Here is an 18,108-nt window from a genome sequence, read left to right on the forward strand (position 1 = left end):
GAGAGGATTTTCATTGTATATAATAAAAATGCAAATATGCAACAACTCAGAATTAAAATAATGAATTACCAAATTTTACCAATAGTACCAGAAAATTGGGCTGTTTTCTGTTATGATCCTATGCCATTATTGATAAGGGAATGCAAAGAGGGAAAGGGAGTAACATAGACAAACAAGCATTACTGAAACAGTTATTAAAATGCTACAGCTCCCCTAGTGGCTCTGTGGGGACACAGTGTAAGCTTCCATACTGCTAATCTATCAATGTTTGACTGATGATAAGAATTGCTACAGAACACATCCCCTCATTAACACCTGCATGTGTGAGTAATTGTACATGCACAAATAGTCACAGTCACCTACCTGTGATAAGCCCAGGTGAACTGAAGCCGTTTCAGAGATATACATGATTTTCCCATCGGGTGCCACCACAAAGATGAAACCATCTAGGGTCTAAGTGGGAGAAGGGAAAATAAACTGAATGGAAAAATCAGACTCCCTTGTCTGAATACACAGAGTGCAGCAATTTAAATACGATTTACATTTACAAAACGCAGGGGTGGTCAGCTGTCCCTTCACCCCTATTTTAAACACCTCATTGTTGAATCAAACATGGTCTGAGGCAAGAGAGTGCGATAAGGGGAATGGGTTTAATCTTCTATTGTTTGACATATCAAAAGCTTATCACCTGTAAACACTGTGAAGATATCTGACTCTCAGCAGGGAAAGTGGCTTTAAGCTACTACAATGCAGAAATCGACTTTTCAGACTATTCTGCCTCTCACTTCACTGGCGTCTGATAAAGAATTTATACAAGTAACAACAGGGGATTAGATATGTATTTTCCTAAACACAACACTCATTCATTCTATTACAATCTTATTTCCCAGACTTTGTGTTCAGCCACAATATGGTAAGAAGAAACTCTTGCCTTTATGAAGCAGGTAGTGCAATGTACATATCCCTATTTTGCATAATCACACATTTGTTATTTATAAATCAATAATATATAATATCTCATAGGGGGTATCTAATTAGCTCAGGTAACATGATACACAATTGGCAGTAAAATTATCGCACCGAAAAATATGGTTATTGCAAAAATGGGTGACCTACGATGTGTTAGCCAACAAAAAGTGCAGGTGAAAATGGGGAAATCAGTCTGTTTCCCCAAAAATGCTAAAGTGACATAGGATAACAATATAACAGTATATTAGAGGGTATAATAAAAAGATTGTGGGGACTAAAAATGTGTTAAATATGCAATATGTATTTGAAAAAAAAATTGGGAAAATTATAAAAAAGCAAGATTTTCTGTAAAATAAATGTTCTCATTAAATTTGGGTACATGAAAATGGGTATAAGTTTATATTTGAGTCAATTAAAGGCAATTTTAAAAAAAACTTGCAAAAATAACCAATTACTCCCATCTGCAAGCCTAAAAACACTTGCCCCACTCATAAAGCACCTCCATATACCTGTCCCATACCTTGTAACCCAATTTCCATAATTTTTTCACCCCAAAACTGAAATCTTATTATTGGATAATTAAAAAAATAATTAAAAACTTCAAAGTGCCTAATTAGTCATTAAGGGGGGTGTTCAATGGGTTCTGAACCAACTCAACTTCTGCCATTTTTACTCAAAAATAGGGTTCCCCCCCCTTCTTTTATCCTACTCAGAGTATGTCAAGATAAATTTGCGATAAACCCAGGGGCGTTTTAAGAGAGGAGGAGGCCCGGGTGCAGCCTCCTCCGTTCGGGCCCCCTCCTCTCTGCCGGCAGCGTTGAGAGTCTGAACACTAGAGTGCTCAGACTCTACTGCGCATGCGCAGATCTCCGGGAAAATGGCGCGGCAGCCATTTTCCCTGAGATTTCTCTACTGCGCATGCGCAGAACTCCGTGAAAATGGCCGCTGGGCCATTTTCACAGAGTTTTAACACCGCCATGGACGTCGCTGCAGGACTCCGGAGGGGTGAGTATTCAGAAATTGGGTGCAGCGTGTGCGGTGTGGGCCCCCTCTGAACTCAGGGGCCTGTGTGCACCGCACACACTGCACCCATTATAGAAACGCCAGTGGATAAACCCTAAGGAGAATTATCGCATGCGAGTAATTGGATAGCTGCGATATTGCAGGTCCCAAAAAAAGCTGCATTTTCCCATTTTTCCCCACAAAAACAGCTAATTGGATACCTTCCATAGTCATAGGTAAAAGTAAAACTTCAGCTACAGTACATATTGATAGTAAATCAAGTAACAAATAATACTGAACACCAATTAGCTATAGAAAGGTAAGATTGCTTTTAATTCATAGCAATGAGGCTAAAAGTAAAACATGTAGAAATGTATAAATTGCTCCAGTAGATGATTAATGAATCACTGAAAGTTCTGCATTCTTTAATCATTAATTGGATATGGTACTATTCCCTAAATTGAGTACCTGCAAAAGATGAGATCCCAGCTCTCGACCTACATTATCCAAGGAACTGGGCCTGCTGGAATGGCCCCAGGCTTCTCCAAGCCCTGTATGCATAAACAAACAGAAGAAGTGGTGAGAAAGCTGAATATGGACTCCTGGACCCAGAGGTCACATGCTACATTATCTCACTGCAAACAGAAGCTATTCATTCCCAGAACAATTCATTTCAGATGAAAGGCTGACTGGACAGCTGGAAACAACACAAAGTATGACAGTTCTAAGAAACCAAGTTATAGTTATACATAAATAAAATGTAGATGGTTACATATGTGACTTACAGCAAAAAGTGTGCGTGCGTGAGTGCGTGCGTGCGTGCGTGCGTGCATGTCTGTGTGACAGACAGAGAGAGAGTGGGAGAAAGAGATAGAAAATAATTTTACAACAGAAGTCAGTGACTCCTTTTATTTTGTCTTTAAACAGAGAGATAAAGTACTAACCAATCAGTGTCTAACTAAAGGGGGGTACACACGGAGAGATCCGTGCTTAAAATCTAAGCAATCTTGCTAGATTGCTTAGATTTTAAGCACGGATCTGCCGTGTGTATGCCCTCCAGCGATAGCGATGCGCGGCCCCGCACATCGCTATCGCCGATGCTAGATTGAGCCTGCATGCAGGCTCAATCTAGCGGGTCGCTCACTTCACCGTTGTGTGAAGTGAGCGGCCCCCCGTCGGCTTTCCCCCTCGCTCAGCACATCGCGCTGTGCTGAGCGGGGTGAGAGATGTGTGCTGAGCGGTCTGTGTTAAGATCGCTCAGCACACATCTCTCCCGTGAGTACCCCCCTTAATTTTACAAGCTGGATTTGATAAATGACAGGTGATTGGTAACTAATTTATCTCTCTCCAAGTAATAATAATAATAATAATAATAATAATAATAATAATAAGTTGCTTTGCAGACATCAAATACATAGTACATACAGTACATTTCCCCTTTATGTAAAAAAAGGGGAGACCAATAAACCAGACTATCTATTGCATGCTTCCTATTTATTGGTCTAACACAGCAAAGGGACATATAGAATTGCTCTTTAACCATGGCTGCATGCAGTGATTCCCTTCAGGATGTTTCCCTGAGTAACCAGAGGAAAGAGCACAGCTCATCTTCTACAGCATGTTCTACAATCTGTTTTGTATGTGATCTATACAGTACTAGAGCTTTTACAAATGTTATTAGAAATGGGAAATTCAGCTACAAGGTGTGTTTGATGGCCAGGTAGAATGACATATATGTCATTGCATGCAGCAGGATATATCTAAATATGTTTTGTAATACATTCAACTATTATTGGGGAGACAACAAGGTTATGGCATGCCCTGCCTTCTACAACACTGTATTTGGGGGGTACGCAGTTGTTAGGTCGACCCAGAGGTGTCACTAAGCCCCTAGACACCCAGTGCGGCAGAGCACAAAAGGGTGTGTGGCTTCACTGGGTGGGGGTGTGGCTTCACATGATGGGGGCGTGTCTCGTGGGACAGGGGCATGGCTAACCATCCCGAACCCCGTTTTAATCATGACGAGGGTCCGGGAGGAGCGAGCTGCACCCCGGTTGAGCTACTGCTGCAATGCCGGCTCCTACACAGTGACAGGAGCCGGGTTGCCGCACTGTAATGTTACAGTGCCGCACCCGGCTCCTGTCACTGAGCAGGATCCGGCACTTTGGTGTCACCCCTTGTGACGCACTCCCCTTGTGAAGCTACTGGGTCACCACACTAAGGTCAACAGCCAATAGGATGACTACTATTGGTCGACATGCATTAGGTAGACATAGTTAAAAGGTCAACATTGACAAAATGTTGACATGTCAAAGGTTGACACAGGAAAAAGTCGACAGGAGTTTTTTTTAAAAAATTCAATTTTGACTTTTTCATACCTTACCATCCACGTGGACAACGATTGGGAATAGTAACCCACACCTTACCCAAAGAATGGTGAGCGAAATGAGCCGTGCAAGGGCACGCGGTGCACTAATTGTGGTTCCCGCATATTTTACAGAGTAAACAACACCAAAAAAAAACAAAACAAACCTCATGTCATCCTTTTCTTGTGTCAACCTTTTTCATATTGACCTATTGTCTATGTTGACCTTTTTCCTGTGTCAACCTAGTGCAAGTCGACCTTTTAGGTCGACCCAATGATCCACACCCATTTGGGGATATCTTACACTGTAATATGCACTAAAAGGGTTTAAACTATTGTAATGTGTATATAAGTCACTTAATATTTTTATTTATAATATAACTGAATGTTATCGCAACCCTAGTTGTATATGAACAGGTATTTGATATGGTTGCATAGAAAAGCAATAATCTGTACAGAAAAGAAAAAGTGATAGTGCAGCCAGCAAGATTCATTTTCCACTTTTCTTAACTGATCTCTAAACAAAGCACACTATGGGGGTCATTCCGAGTTGTTCGCTCGTTATTTTTTTCTCGCAATGGAGCGATTAGTCGCTAATGCGCATGCGCAATGTCCGCAGTGCGACTGCGCCAAGTAAATTTGCTATGCAGTTAGGAATTTTGGTGGTCATTCCGAGTTGTTCGCTCGTTAATTTATTTTCGCAACGGAGCGATTAGTCGCTAATGCGCATGCGCATTGTCCACAGTGCGACTGCGCCAAGTAAATTTGCTATGCAGTTAGGTATTTTACTCACGGCATTACGAGGTTTTTTTCTTCGTTCTGGTGATCGTAATGTGATTGACAGGAAGTGGGTGTTTCTGGGCGGAAACTGGCCGTTTTATGGGAGTGTGTGAAAAAACGCTACAGTTTCTGGGAAAAACGCGGGAGTGTCTGAAGAAACGGGGGAGTGTCTGGGCGAACGCTGGGTGTATTTGTGACGTCAAACCAGGAACTAAACTGACTGAACTGATCGCAGATGCCGAGTAAGTCTGGAGCTACTCAGAAACTGCTAAGAAGTTTCTATTCGCAATTCTGCTAATCTTTCGATCGCAATTTTGATAAGCTAAGATTCACTCCCAGTAGGCGGCGGCTTAGCGTGTGCAAAGCTGCTAAAAGCAGCTTGCGAGCGAACAACTCGGAATGAGGGCCTTTACTCACGGCATTACAAGGTTTTTTCTTCGTTCTGGTGATCGTAATGTGATTGACAGGAAGTGGGTGTTTCTGGGCGGAAACTGGCCGTTTTATGGGAGTGTGTGAAAAAACGCTACCGTTTCTGCGAAAAACGCGGGAGTGGCTGGAGAAACGGAGGAGTGTCTGGGCGAACGCTGGGTGTGTTTGTGACTTCAAACCAGGAACGACAAGCACTGAACTGATCGCACTGGAAGAGTAAGTCTCGAGCTACTCAGAAACTGCACAGAGAAGTCTTTTCGCAATATTGCAAATCTTTCGTTCGCAATTTTGATAAGCTAAGATTCACTCCCAGTAGGTGGCGGCTTAGCGTGTGCAAAGCTGCTAAATGCAGCTTGGGAGCGAACAACTCGGAATGAGGGCCAATGGGGGTCATTCTGAGCTGATCGCAGCAGGAACTTTGTTAGCAGTTGGGCAAAACCATGTGCACTGCAGGGGAGGCAGATATAACATGTGCAGAGAGAGTTAGATTTGGGTGGGTTATTTTGTTTCTGTGCAGGGTAAATACTGGCTGCTTTATTTTTACACTGCAATTTAGATTGCAGATTGAACACACCACACCCAAATCTAACTCTCTCTGCACATGTTATATCTCCCTCCCCTGCAGTGCACATGGTTTTGCCCAACTGCTAACAAAGGGGGTAATTCTGAGTTGATCACAGCAGGAACTTTGTTAGCAGTTGGGCAAAACCATGTGCACTGCAGGGGGGGCAGATATAACATGTGCAGAGAGAGTTAGATTTGGGTGGGATATTTTGTTTCTGTGCAGGGTAAATACTGGCTGCTTTACTTTTACACTGCAATTTAGATTTCAGTTTGAATACACCTCACCCAAATCTAACTCTCTCTGCACATGTTATATCTGCCCCATCTGCACTGCACATGGTTTTGCCCAACTGCTAACAAAATTGCTGCTGCGATCAACTCAGAATTACCCCTATATCAATACATCACCCTGTGTTAGAATTCACAGAGGTCCCTACAACGTCATCTGGTGGCAAAAAAAGGAAACCCAGCCATTTTATAGAACAAGTCTGATCTGTGACTGAGAAAAACAGGTGGCAGATCATAAAGTATTTGTCATGCCAAGTGGAAAGGAGACTTCAACATCCCACCAGGTGTTTCATTAACTCCATAAGACTTGTTACCTAATTCCTTGTATGAGCATCGCCAGTACTACTGCTATTCAGGCACAGTTTTTTGCATCCTCTCAAATAGTACAGTCCAGTTTCAGTCATAAAGTAATAACTGACTGACTGACTGACTGACTGACTGACTGGATTTTGTTATGATTTTCATTGAAGGAATTTTACTGCGCAGGATGAGTGGGACGCGTCAACTGGAATAGTGCACTTATTTGTCTGCAGCAAAGTGGTGATCAAGACAGTTTGGTTGTTTTTCTTTTTTCTTTCTCTTATGCTAGCAACATGCATTGAGATTAGGCAGAGCAAATTCGTCATTATGACCAAATTGACCAAACAGTACTCCTCGAGTGAGGTAAATAAGACAGAGACTGATTACAGCATTGCCTCCTGTAGCATCTCCTCCTGTGGAAAATTATTAGAACAACAGTGTTTGTAAAGTAGCAATCTTGGTGTTTTTATGGGCCAATAAAATCAAAGGACAGAACAACTCACCATGAATCATACAAAACAAACTGTTGTACATGTAGTATCTTAATCCACTTATTTAATTTCCTTTACTAGCTCCCACTTATGGGAAGGAGAAAGTGGATTCTACACAAAGGTGGTTTAACATTCTCCTGTTGAGCATCATGCTCGTACAAAGCATTTCTTGAATGTGGAACACAGCGTTGGCACTACTCAGATAGGGATATTTACAACACAATCAGCAGCACTCTAATTGTACTCACAGCAGTTTCCACCAGCACGTATGTCCATTCTGTGAATTGTCTTTAACCATTTTTTCTTTCTTTTCATAAAATCAATAGCAAATTAAAATGTCTTCCAATCTGGGCATTATTATTGATACTTTTATTAACTGAAGAATTCTTTACTCTAAATCATTTTCTTTATCATGCACAGCCAGTTTGAATCCTAGATTTTGCAATACTGCAAATTACATTTTAAACATTAAGGGGGACATGTACTAAGCAGTGATAAAAGTGGAGAAGTGAGCCAGTGGAGAAGCTGCCTATGTATATGTTTATAGTATGCAAATTATAAATGTTATGTCAGTGCTGATTGGTTGCCACGGGCAACTTCTCCACTGGCTCACTTCTCCACTTTTATCACTGCTTAGTACATGTCCCCCTTAATGCTTGATTCAGCATGGATCGCATGAGCAAAATCTTTCTCTAATGAGCAAAACCATGTGCACTGCAGGTGGGGCAGATGTAACATGTGCAGAGAGAGTTAGATTTGGGTGGGGTGTGTTCAAACTGAAATCTAAATTGCAGTGTAAAAATAGAGCAGCCAGTATTTACCCTGCACAGAAACAATATAACCCACCCAAATCTAACTCTCTCTGCCCCACCTGCAGTGTAACATGGTTTTGCCAATTTGAGAAAGATTCTGATTTTGCAATCCACGTTGAATCAGAATCTTAGGGGGTCATCCTGACCCATTCACATGCTGTTGTTTTTCGCAGGGGTCAGATCTGGGCATGCACGGCGGCCGCAATGCGCAGGCGTGTCGTTGCCCAGCGACGAAGAAAGCAATCACAAGAAGATTGAAAGGAGGAAGGCGTTCCGGGGAGTCAACTTACCGTTTTCTGGAAGTGGAGAGTCCAACGCAGGCATGTCCAGGCGTTTGCAGGGCAGGTGTCTGACGTCAATTCTGGGACCGGACAGGCTGATGACATCACAGCGGGTGAGTAAGTTGAAAGCTACTCAGAAACTGCACAAAATGTTTTTGCATAGCACAGCTGCACAAGCGTTCACAGCCTTACTATCCAAAAAAAACTGTCCTCCATTGGTGACGTCTAGTTGATTGCACGGGCAGCAAAAAGTTGCTCCATGCGATCAGCTCGGAATGACCCCCTTAGTGTATTGCACAGGTAATACTCGTTGTGGATTAGGCTTCACAAATGGGACCGGTATAGGATGCACCGGATGCCGAATGTCAGTATACCAACGTCAGCATCTGGTGCAATAGAATGCCGGCAGGGGGCCGAGCGCAACAAAGCAGGTTCTATTCTCCCTCTATGGGTGTCATGGACACCCACACAGTGGGAAACACCTACCTCGCCGGTATTCCGAAGGCAGTAAAGTACCCCTGTCCGGACCCTGGCATCGGTATTGAGACAGCTGGGATTCCGACGGGTAGTATTTTAACTGTATACCTCACAAACTAACATTTAATGGAACATAAAGCAATAGCTTTTTAAGGGGGCTATTCACGAAGCAGAGAAAAGAGTGGAGAAGTGAGCCTGTGGAGAAGTTGCTCATGGCAACCAATCAGCTCTCCATACAATTGTATGGTATGCAAATTATAAATGTTACTTCAATGCTGATTGGTTGCTATGGGCAACATCTCTACTGGCTCACTTCTCCACACTTTTCACTGCTTCATGAATAGACCCCTAAATCTCCTAGAAACAAGAGCTAGGGTAGATTTACTTACACAAGTAAATATTCCGGGGTTTTGCTTGTGACTGAGCAGCGACTCTGTATATTGTGCAGTGTAAAAGCACCCTTTTGAAATTACCTGGGTCAAGCGACCTAGCATTTCAACCCGGGTAGCGAGCAGGGTTGAATACGGCTCTACCCATCTCACAGTGCATTGTAAACAGGTAAGCCAGGTCGATGTAACCCAGGACCCGTTGACTGCATAGAGAAGAGGCGGTACTTGGAGATCATCTGGTTTTCAAGCACCGCCTCCACACGCATCACCAACCTGCCATACTTCTGGGTTAGGCCGACTATCTGAAAGGGGTCTCACCAAGTCACACCCGGGAAGGACCTGTGCACAAATCCTGTGTGCGACTCTGTAATGCAATACAAAAGTAGTAGAAATCTTTTAAAAAGGAAAAGTGGAGGTCTTGCTATAGCAACCAATCAGATTCTACCTATCATTTATCCAGTACAGTCTAAAAATTATAGCTTCATTCTGATAGGTTGCTATGGGCATCAACCACAGTTGTATGCCTTCCAGGAGGTCCCCATTAATGACGATTAGCTTCTAGTTAACATTTATCTATTACATTCTCTAAAATGATATGTAGCTGGGGGTATGTTATCCCCTTTTCCTCTTTATAAGGTTTGACACATATCACCTATTGAACTATATATACAGTATATCAGTTTATATTGGGCAATTGGCCTGATGCTGCAGCATGTGTCTCCAGGACCAGCCAATAATAATCCAATAGAAATTCATTCATTATTGGGCAGTGGTTTAGATGACTCCAAATAACAGTTATCATGATGTGACTTGAATCAGCTCCATTCTCACTATCAGGCCTCAAGTGTCTCCAAATTGGATATTCAAGGCGAGAATCAAATGGCCTATATGTGACCAACTTAACAAATAAAATAAAAAGATGCCTAATAAAAATGTATTAACTGGTATGTAAGAAGGTGGGTCCTGATTTTAAATAGGCAATTGCTTTTCAGTTATCCACCACAGAGCGTTGGCTGGTCCTTTTTTTTTGTTTATAAAGTAATGGACAACCGACCTTAGTGCAGCACTTTCTAAATCACATTTGATCTAGAATATTATAAAGTTAGGTCACTTATGACAACAATTGGTGCATGTAATGTAATGATAGAATTTTCCACCATATTCTTATTAGCAATCCAATCATTTAGTCTGGGCATTAGCAAAGACATCTGTGCAATTTGGCCATTCATGAGTGTAGACAGATTGTTAACAGATGTGACTATTCAAGACTCATTCGAAACAACAGAAATGTAACATATATGGGCAGTTTAAAGTACACAGTGTTACTTCGAGTGGATATGAGGTGTCATATTCACAAGAAAGAGAAGTATTCTGTAGCAACCTGTGGCCTGGATAGGACAAGCTGGAGTACCTAATTTCAGAATTCACATTATCTTTTTGTTTCCCTGTAAAGAGATATGAGTAACCCATTTCAGAAATCAAGCACATCGAAACAATTTCACAGAACACAGTCTGTACAAAGTGTCTGCTTCTCCTTCCCTTTCAATAAATAAGGCTTGCAGCACATGCAGCAAATTGACCCAAAATTTCCAGGTCTGACCCCAGCCAAAATCTGCCAGATCACTTTCAGGCAGGCTCATAAATCTGATCAGAGGATGTCTACTATCTTCCTCTGTTTGCGGTCATCTGCCAGCCACACTCATAGACCCCCCCAACCCATATGATTTGGTTGCCCTGACTGAACACAGTTCCCAGGTTAGTCACCTACGCGTGTGGTCAAATCAAAAAATCTTGTCCCCTGTGGGATGGGGATAAATTGATAAACGATCAATCGGGTCAATTCGATACCCAATAGCTGCCCTCAACTCCTCCTACATACACGATTGCTACAAATGTATGATCTGATGTCATGTGGTATTATGTGTGCTTTGCTTCATAATAAACAATTACACTTTCATTACGAGTAAGGTAATCCATTGATCCATCACAACACAAGCGGTTGTGCAGATACGGAATACACAAAAACTGCAATAACGAATTTCACACAAAATAACTACGAATCTACATCCCTTGGAGATGAGCAGGACAGCTACTTTGTGGAGGAAAAAATCTTGTATTAAAAAAAAAGTGTTTAAAACATGAGCAGCAGCTTCTATATAAATGATATGCAGGATATATATGGTATAAATGAAATATTTATGTAGCTTTCCTATATGAAAAGGTCTGAGCGAGGCAGGAGTCTTCTTGATTGTAGAGTTATTTTTATGCAAAGTTCGTTTCATAAATTGTATTTGTGTTATTGTGCTGTTGTGTTATGTGCAAAGTAAAAGTGTAATGCGTTGAATAGAACACACATATGTCTCACACACATACTGTATGTCTCTATATTGAGCCGCCCAATGAGTGCATTACTCTTACTATAGCATCTTACTATATACATCTTACTCTAGCAGGGTACCACAAACCCCAGCTAGATGTTTTCCTCAGTTTAGATGGTTGAAATGTCATCGATGCTGTATCTGTCTCTGCCATTAAACGGGGGTTTGATACTGACAGAGCTGTGATTTAATACAATAGCCATACGCTGTGTCAAGAACACAATAGCTAACAGCACTCCCATTAGTCCTGCAGACACTGGCTGATAGCTCTATAAAGAGATGCTTACTTACAGGTTGGTAACATTTTCCTCCACAATTATTATTCAGATCACTATGAATCGAGCGAGGGGATAAAGTAGAATATTGGGAGACAGCCTGTGTCTCTTGTCCCTTTGACCAGACTCAGAGGGGCTTATGTCTGCAAAGGCTCCCAATAGCACTATCCAAACACGCTTCCTTTCACAGTGCCATCTGGCTCATACCGTCCCAAGCTTTATCTGGAAACCTCTCATTATTTCCATCCCTTTCACTACTCCTGGTTTTATTCGTGTTTTCCTATGACGCTTCCACAGCTTAATGCGCCTGCAGGACCACCTATCCAGACAGCCCAGATACCCAAAGTCAGCCACTGCACACACTCACTAAGAAAATGAGGGGTTGTTACTCAGGTTCAATTTATAATGAGGTTGTTTTGTTCTTTTATTAGAAAAAGTTAGAATTTGACTCCATGAATTATCTTGAATGTTTTATATGTTATTCCTAGAAATTATAAAATTATTTTTATTATTTTAAAAAAAATGATACATATATTTATTGAAAAGTTAGTTTATGATAGATAGATAGATAGATAGATAGATAGATAGATAGATAGATAGATAGATAGATAGATAGATAGATAGATAGAGATGTATATAGATATATATAATCAAATTAGTGGTCAGACCCTGACTCAGTTTTTACAACGGTGACGCAAAAGTTTCTTATGCTGGAGCCTGGGACAATAGTTGTTTATTAATCCTAGGTGAGCAGACTAATTGCTTTGGTTCTTTAGACAGGAAATAAAGCGACAGTTTGGTGTTAATAAATAACCAGGTCACATTACAGTTTAACGCCAACTTTAATTTTCTCCGTCCATTTCTTCACGCAGAGATGCCTTTCATTTATACACCCAGTAATGCTTCCTTCTGTGCTACCTGTAACAGGGATCACAGCTCTCCTATTAGAACTGTCATATGACATACTATAGAGTGCAAGATTATTATTTTTACAGCAATGTATAAATAAGAAACCAGTGGACTAATGGAGTATGAGCAATTGTTATTTGCGGTAATTCTCACATAGCACTCATCCATGAGTTTTTCTTACGCTAAATAAACAATTCCAATGTGTTTGCATCCACCGGAGAAATCGCAATTAGAATGCTTTGAAGAGACAGTGATACAGATACATATTAAGTGTATATTCATTATATTTATAGATAGATATATGTACGTAAGTGCGTGTAACTCAAACAATTCCGTGATTTGGGGGAGGGGTAGCATGTGTGCACTTAACTTTTTCTTTATACACTTTTACACATGATTTTTGCACTTGACCTACCGCAGCAAAGTCTACAAATCCTTTGATTAACTCTATTTAAAAAATAAATGGAAACTCGCCATCCCTTTCATTGGGATTACACTGAAAACGAGATTTAAGCATCCCCTAGTAATTTGGAGAGGCTGGTGAAATAATAAGATTCAAATAGAATCAAGGAGCTTACTGAGACAGAGAGGAGGTAAAACAACTAAGTAACTCCATAGCACCGAATTTTCCCAGCAGCTGGGTTTATATATATATATATATATATATATATATATATATATATATATATATAGTCCATGCAAGTAGCCCGGCACTCCGCTGTCCCCCGAGTGGGTAAATGCTCCGGTGCCTTCCTAGGGGCGGAATAACCCCAATATGAACTGGAAGGTGTAGGCGGCACACAGAGCCTTGCACACTCAATTAAAGTGAAAAAGCCATGTGCATTTATTTGCACATGGCTTTTTCACTTTAATTGAGTGTGCAAGACTCTGAGTGCCGCCTGCACCTTCCAGTTTATATATATAGAGAGAGAGAGAGAGAGAGAGAGAGAGAGTGTGTGTGTGTGTGTGTGTGTGTGTGTGTGTGTGTGTGTGTGTGTGTGTGTGTGTGTGTGTGTGTGTGTGTGTGTAAATGCATCTCTCATATGTATGTTATATACATATATATATAAATTATTTGCATTTTGTAATGTTACGTTATAAACAACTAAGAGGGTTCCATTTTATAGTGAGATCAGACATAGATGTCACTGTTGCTTTACACTTTACAGCATTGTGGAAGTCTATTTCCATTTTAATACAGCGTGACCTGTGGATTACCTCAATGGACTAGCTTCACGGTTTTTGTAATTTCCTGAAAATGAGATTTCGATTTATAAAACAAGAAACCAATTAGTAACCAAATGAGGCGGAGTAGATCCACTAAAATTGACCTAATCCCACAGGCATCATTTAGGCCAGTTCTTGGCGAATGAGTAATGAGCACCAGACAGCCCCGGCCTCAAAGCTCATCCACGGCGTACAGGGGAAATTGATCTAGCTACTTCACAATGAATTCCTTACTAGGCCGATATAGATTTCATCCCTAGTTACAAACTCTTGTAAGGCAATTCATTAGTAACTCCTAGAAAATCCTATTTCCAGCGGAATGCCCATGTATAGACGGAGACTGACATCTTTTCTCTACACTTTTATCCACAGTTATAGATTGCGGTTTATTGCATTTATTCTGTATCCTGAGCAGCCAATTTGTGGCTCTCTAGCTGGTGTGGAACTACAAGTCCCAGCATGGCAATCAAGTTTACACAAACCAGTTCAAGCGCCACCGTTGCCTGTTACCATGCTGGTATAAAATCAGGTCAAGAGCCACCGTTGCCTGTACCTGTTACGACGCTGGTATTTGTAGTTCCACGACAGCTGGAATGCCGCTAGTTGTCTAATCCTGTGGTTTATATCATAAGAGACACAACATTTTCACCAGCTATATGATTTGTTTATACGATTTTTGAAAGCACATTATCTTATAAAGAGGAAATATTTGCTTTTAAGGGATCATGACCAGGCCCTTAATTGATGTGTTGGTTGGTTGGTTGGTTGGTTGGTTGGTTGGTTGGTTGGTTGGTTGGTTGGTTAAATAAACACAGATAAGTCACCTTGATCTAAGAAATTGCGGAGTGGCTTATCAGGTTAAGGAAACAAACAGTCCGAGATTCTAATGTAACAATTCTTCGGTTCAAAGGAAAGAGTGGATCCAGAGTCATACATACAGCATCGCCGAGGGAGGCTGAAAAACGTTCATAGAAAACACTGTATTGACAGCTTTTGTTTTCGTTATTGTTTGTACATAAATCAGGCGTACAGCAGTGCTCGGTATGCAGAGTATGCAGTGTATCCATCCATAGATGGGAAATGACTTGCTGACCATCATTATAAGGGGCAAAGTTTCCCTGCATCAAGGACAGAAGAGCACTCCAGCGCCTAGACGAAACGTTCCAACCCCACAAAATGTGAAGGCGTTTCGGGAATAATTTGCCCTAAAGTGGCTTTTTTCTGCCTGCACGTTTGATATATTTATCACTGGTCAGACGAGTACATTCGTATACATCCTTATAAGGGGATGCGCATAGTTCTATTAAACTGACGCGATCATTTGCAATAGGACAACATAGGGATTACTTATCTTGCCTCCAAATAGGAGCATATTACAAAAAAGGGTTAAACAATGCATTTCATAGCTGAAAGTGGAATTACATTTAATAGACTGAATTTTAAAAGGACAACACAAAATCACGTTGTAGGTCTGACCCATTGACAAAGTGACTACCTTCGTTACACAGTCTTAATCAATGTGTCTTTTGTCTAAAACATCATTATTGTTTGTCACTTAAACCTTGGTTTTATTCTTCCCTTATGAGTGTCTAACTAGCTTAATTGCATCAAGGGCCTGCCTCATCAGCTTCATTAAAGAGTAATGTAGGAACACCTGGACAAGGTACTGTATGTCAGCTGAATGGTTTAACATTTCTTAGAACCATGGGGTAAATTTACTAAGATGGGAGTTCTATTCAAGATGAGATGTTGCCCATAGCAACCAATCAGATACCAGGTATTATCCTCTAGAAGGTGCTAGATAAATGAGAAGTAGAATCTGATTGGTTGCTATAGGCAACATCCCATCTTAAATAGAACTCCCATCTTAGTAAATTTACCCCCATGTCTGCATCAGCCCATAGATACATTAATTCCTTAATACCACAATTTGGGAGCCGAAACTTTGCTGTTTTGAAAAGGAAACAGACCACGGTAAATCAATTACTTTAATTTTTATTTTACAAATTCAATTTCATAAATAAAAAAATAAATAAAACCAACACCGATTCCTATTGAAGAGATGTTCCTTACTTATTAGGCTTTTTTTACATTGACAAACAAAGGTGGTTTATTTTAGGCATATTTAAATGTTTCCTCATGTTACGATGCTTAGGGAAAAAAAAACATTTTAAAACCCTTTAAATTGGTAACTTGTATCTGTGACCATATTGTATGAAAATCACGTTTATCTGGTTGAACTGCGGGGCTAGTCTGTGTATTGTACATTTTGGGGGACATTTAATAAGCAGTGATAAGAGCAGAGAAGTGAGCCAGTGGAGAAGTTGCCCCATCAACCAATAAGCAGCTCTGTATAATTTTATGTTATGCAAATTATAGATGTTACTTCAGTGCTGATTGGTTGCCATGAGCAACTTCTCCACTGGCTCACTTTTCTGCTCTTATCGATGCTTATTAAACGTTCCCCAAAATGTACAATACACAGACTAGCCCCGCAGTTCAACCAGAGAAACGTGATTTTCATACAATATGGTCACAGATACAAGTTACCAATCTTCTCAGCTACAAAATCATTCAGATGTGCTCCAACTCCTATACAGTTTGAAAGCTGGATACACACTAACAGTATCTGTCCAATCTTTCCAGTTGGAACGGAAATCTGGTAATGTATGGTAGCTAATAACAATTAATAATTTGTTACCAGACACTGGAAAACATAAAAATGGATGTTCAGACAAATTGGTTAAATCCATTTGATTTAACCAATTTATCGGAACCACCATTTTTGCCTATTATCTAGTTCAGAGGTTCCCAAACGCGGTCCTCAAGGCACCCCAATGGTCCTGGTTTTAAATGTATCCATGCTTGGCCACAGGTGACTTAATTAGCACCTTAGTCAATTTGATTTAAGAATCTGCGCTGAGCCATGGATATACCTAAATCCTGGACTGTTAGGGTGCCTTAAGAACCGCGTTTGAGAACCTCTGATCTAGTTGATTTGCTCCCAGACATTACCAGATTTTCGCTCCAACCGGAAAGATTGGACAGATAATTTTATAGTGTGTATCCAGCTTTACAGGCGCACAGCACTCATACGCAATGCATCTCCAGTCACATTTTCTTCTCACTTTCCGAAAGGTATTTTATTGTGGATTATGGTGATTAATAGCTGCTAAATCAAGCTAGTTGCTCAACATGGCTGTGACAGGTCTTTTGAGATCCGTGTGACATCAACATTGCAAGACACTGTCCACTTTTTACCTGTTAAATTACCTGTGAAAAATGGTTGGAAACTGTACCTGACTCCCCAGAATGAAAGATCATTGAGATTATCAGAGTAAGCAAACATGGCACGTTTCATAAATCGCTTTCTATTGTGTTTAGCACAAATAAAATACTCCATTTAAAGCTAAATACATAAGTTATATGTCATTGAAGAATTAATATGGGGGGAGGGAGGGTTACGCTTATTAATGGATGGACCATTGGCCAGATTACTCTTCACGTTTTACTGGTTTCTAGGTTCACCACGTGGCCTCTTTCAAACATGCCAAGCAGGTGTCAATAACCCTATCCCATAATGCGCACGTGACTGTGAAGAGCACAAGGGAGGAGCGTTGACACCTGCTCAGCTGGTTGAAAAACAATGAGGTCTAAAGTGCGCTGTGGGACCTTTACAGTCATCTGACTTTGGCAAACCCTGGGGTCCAATGTATTAAGCCCTAAAAAGTTATAAGGGGAGCACTTGAAAAGTGATAAAGTACCAGCCAATCAGCTAAGGTTCAAAGAGGGTTGCGATTACCTAAAGGATAAAAAAAAAAATTGGACAGACTAGTTGGGCCAAGTGGTTTTTATCTGTCGTCAAATTCTATGTTTCTATGTTTCTATGTAGCAGGATGTATTTGAAAAATGACAGTTAGGAGCTGATTGGTAACTTATCACTCTTCATCACTTTATAAGGCTTAATAAATTTGAGCCCCAAATGAGTGGGTAAGGTAAGTATGCATATATTTTTTCTCATTAACCCACTCAATTCCATGTACATAATTTCTTTCTTTTCTTTTTTTATTATTATTATTATTATTATTATTATTATTATTTTTTTGTGGGGATAGATACCTTATTAATTGCGAAACCTAATGAGAGAGGAATGGGGACTGCAGAACTTTGGT

At 40.6% G+C, this 18,108-nt stretch overlaps 1 protein-coding gene across 1 annotated transcript in view; it reads right to left on the reverse strand.

Moving 5' to 3' along the window:
- The window catches only part of SIM1 (SIM bHLH transcription factor 1), a 113,459-nt gene that overhangs the window by 84,753 nt on the left and 10,598 nt on the right, over positions 1-18,108 (reverse strand). The window contains exons 3-4 of the mRNA XM_063917040.1: positions 2,440-2,522; positions 360-453 (exon numbers count right to left, since the gene is read on the reverse strand). Of these exons, the coding sequence (XP_063773110.1) occupies positions 360-453; positions 2,440-2,522 (177 nt within the window). The remainder of the gene's footprint in view (positions 1-359; positions 454-2,439; positions 2,523-18,108) is intronic.

This window comes from Pseudophryne corroboree, chromosome 4 (genome assembly GCF_028390025.1).
Source record: "Pseudophryne corroboree isolate aPseCor3 chromosome 4, aPseCor3.hap2, whole genome shotgun sequence".
NCBI lineage: Eukaryota > Metazoa > Chordata > Amphibia > Anura > Myobatrachidae > Pseudophryne > Pseudophryne corroboree.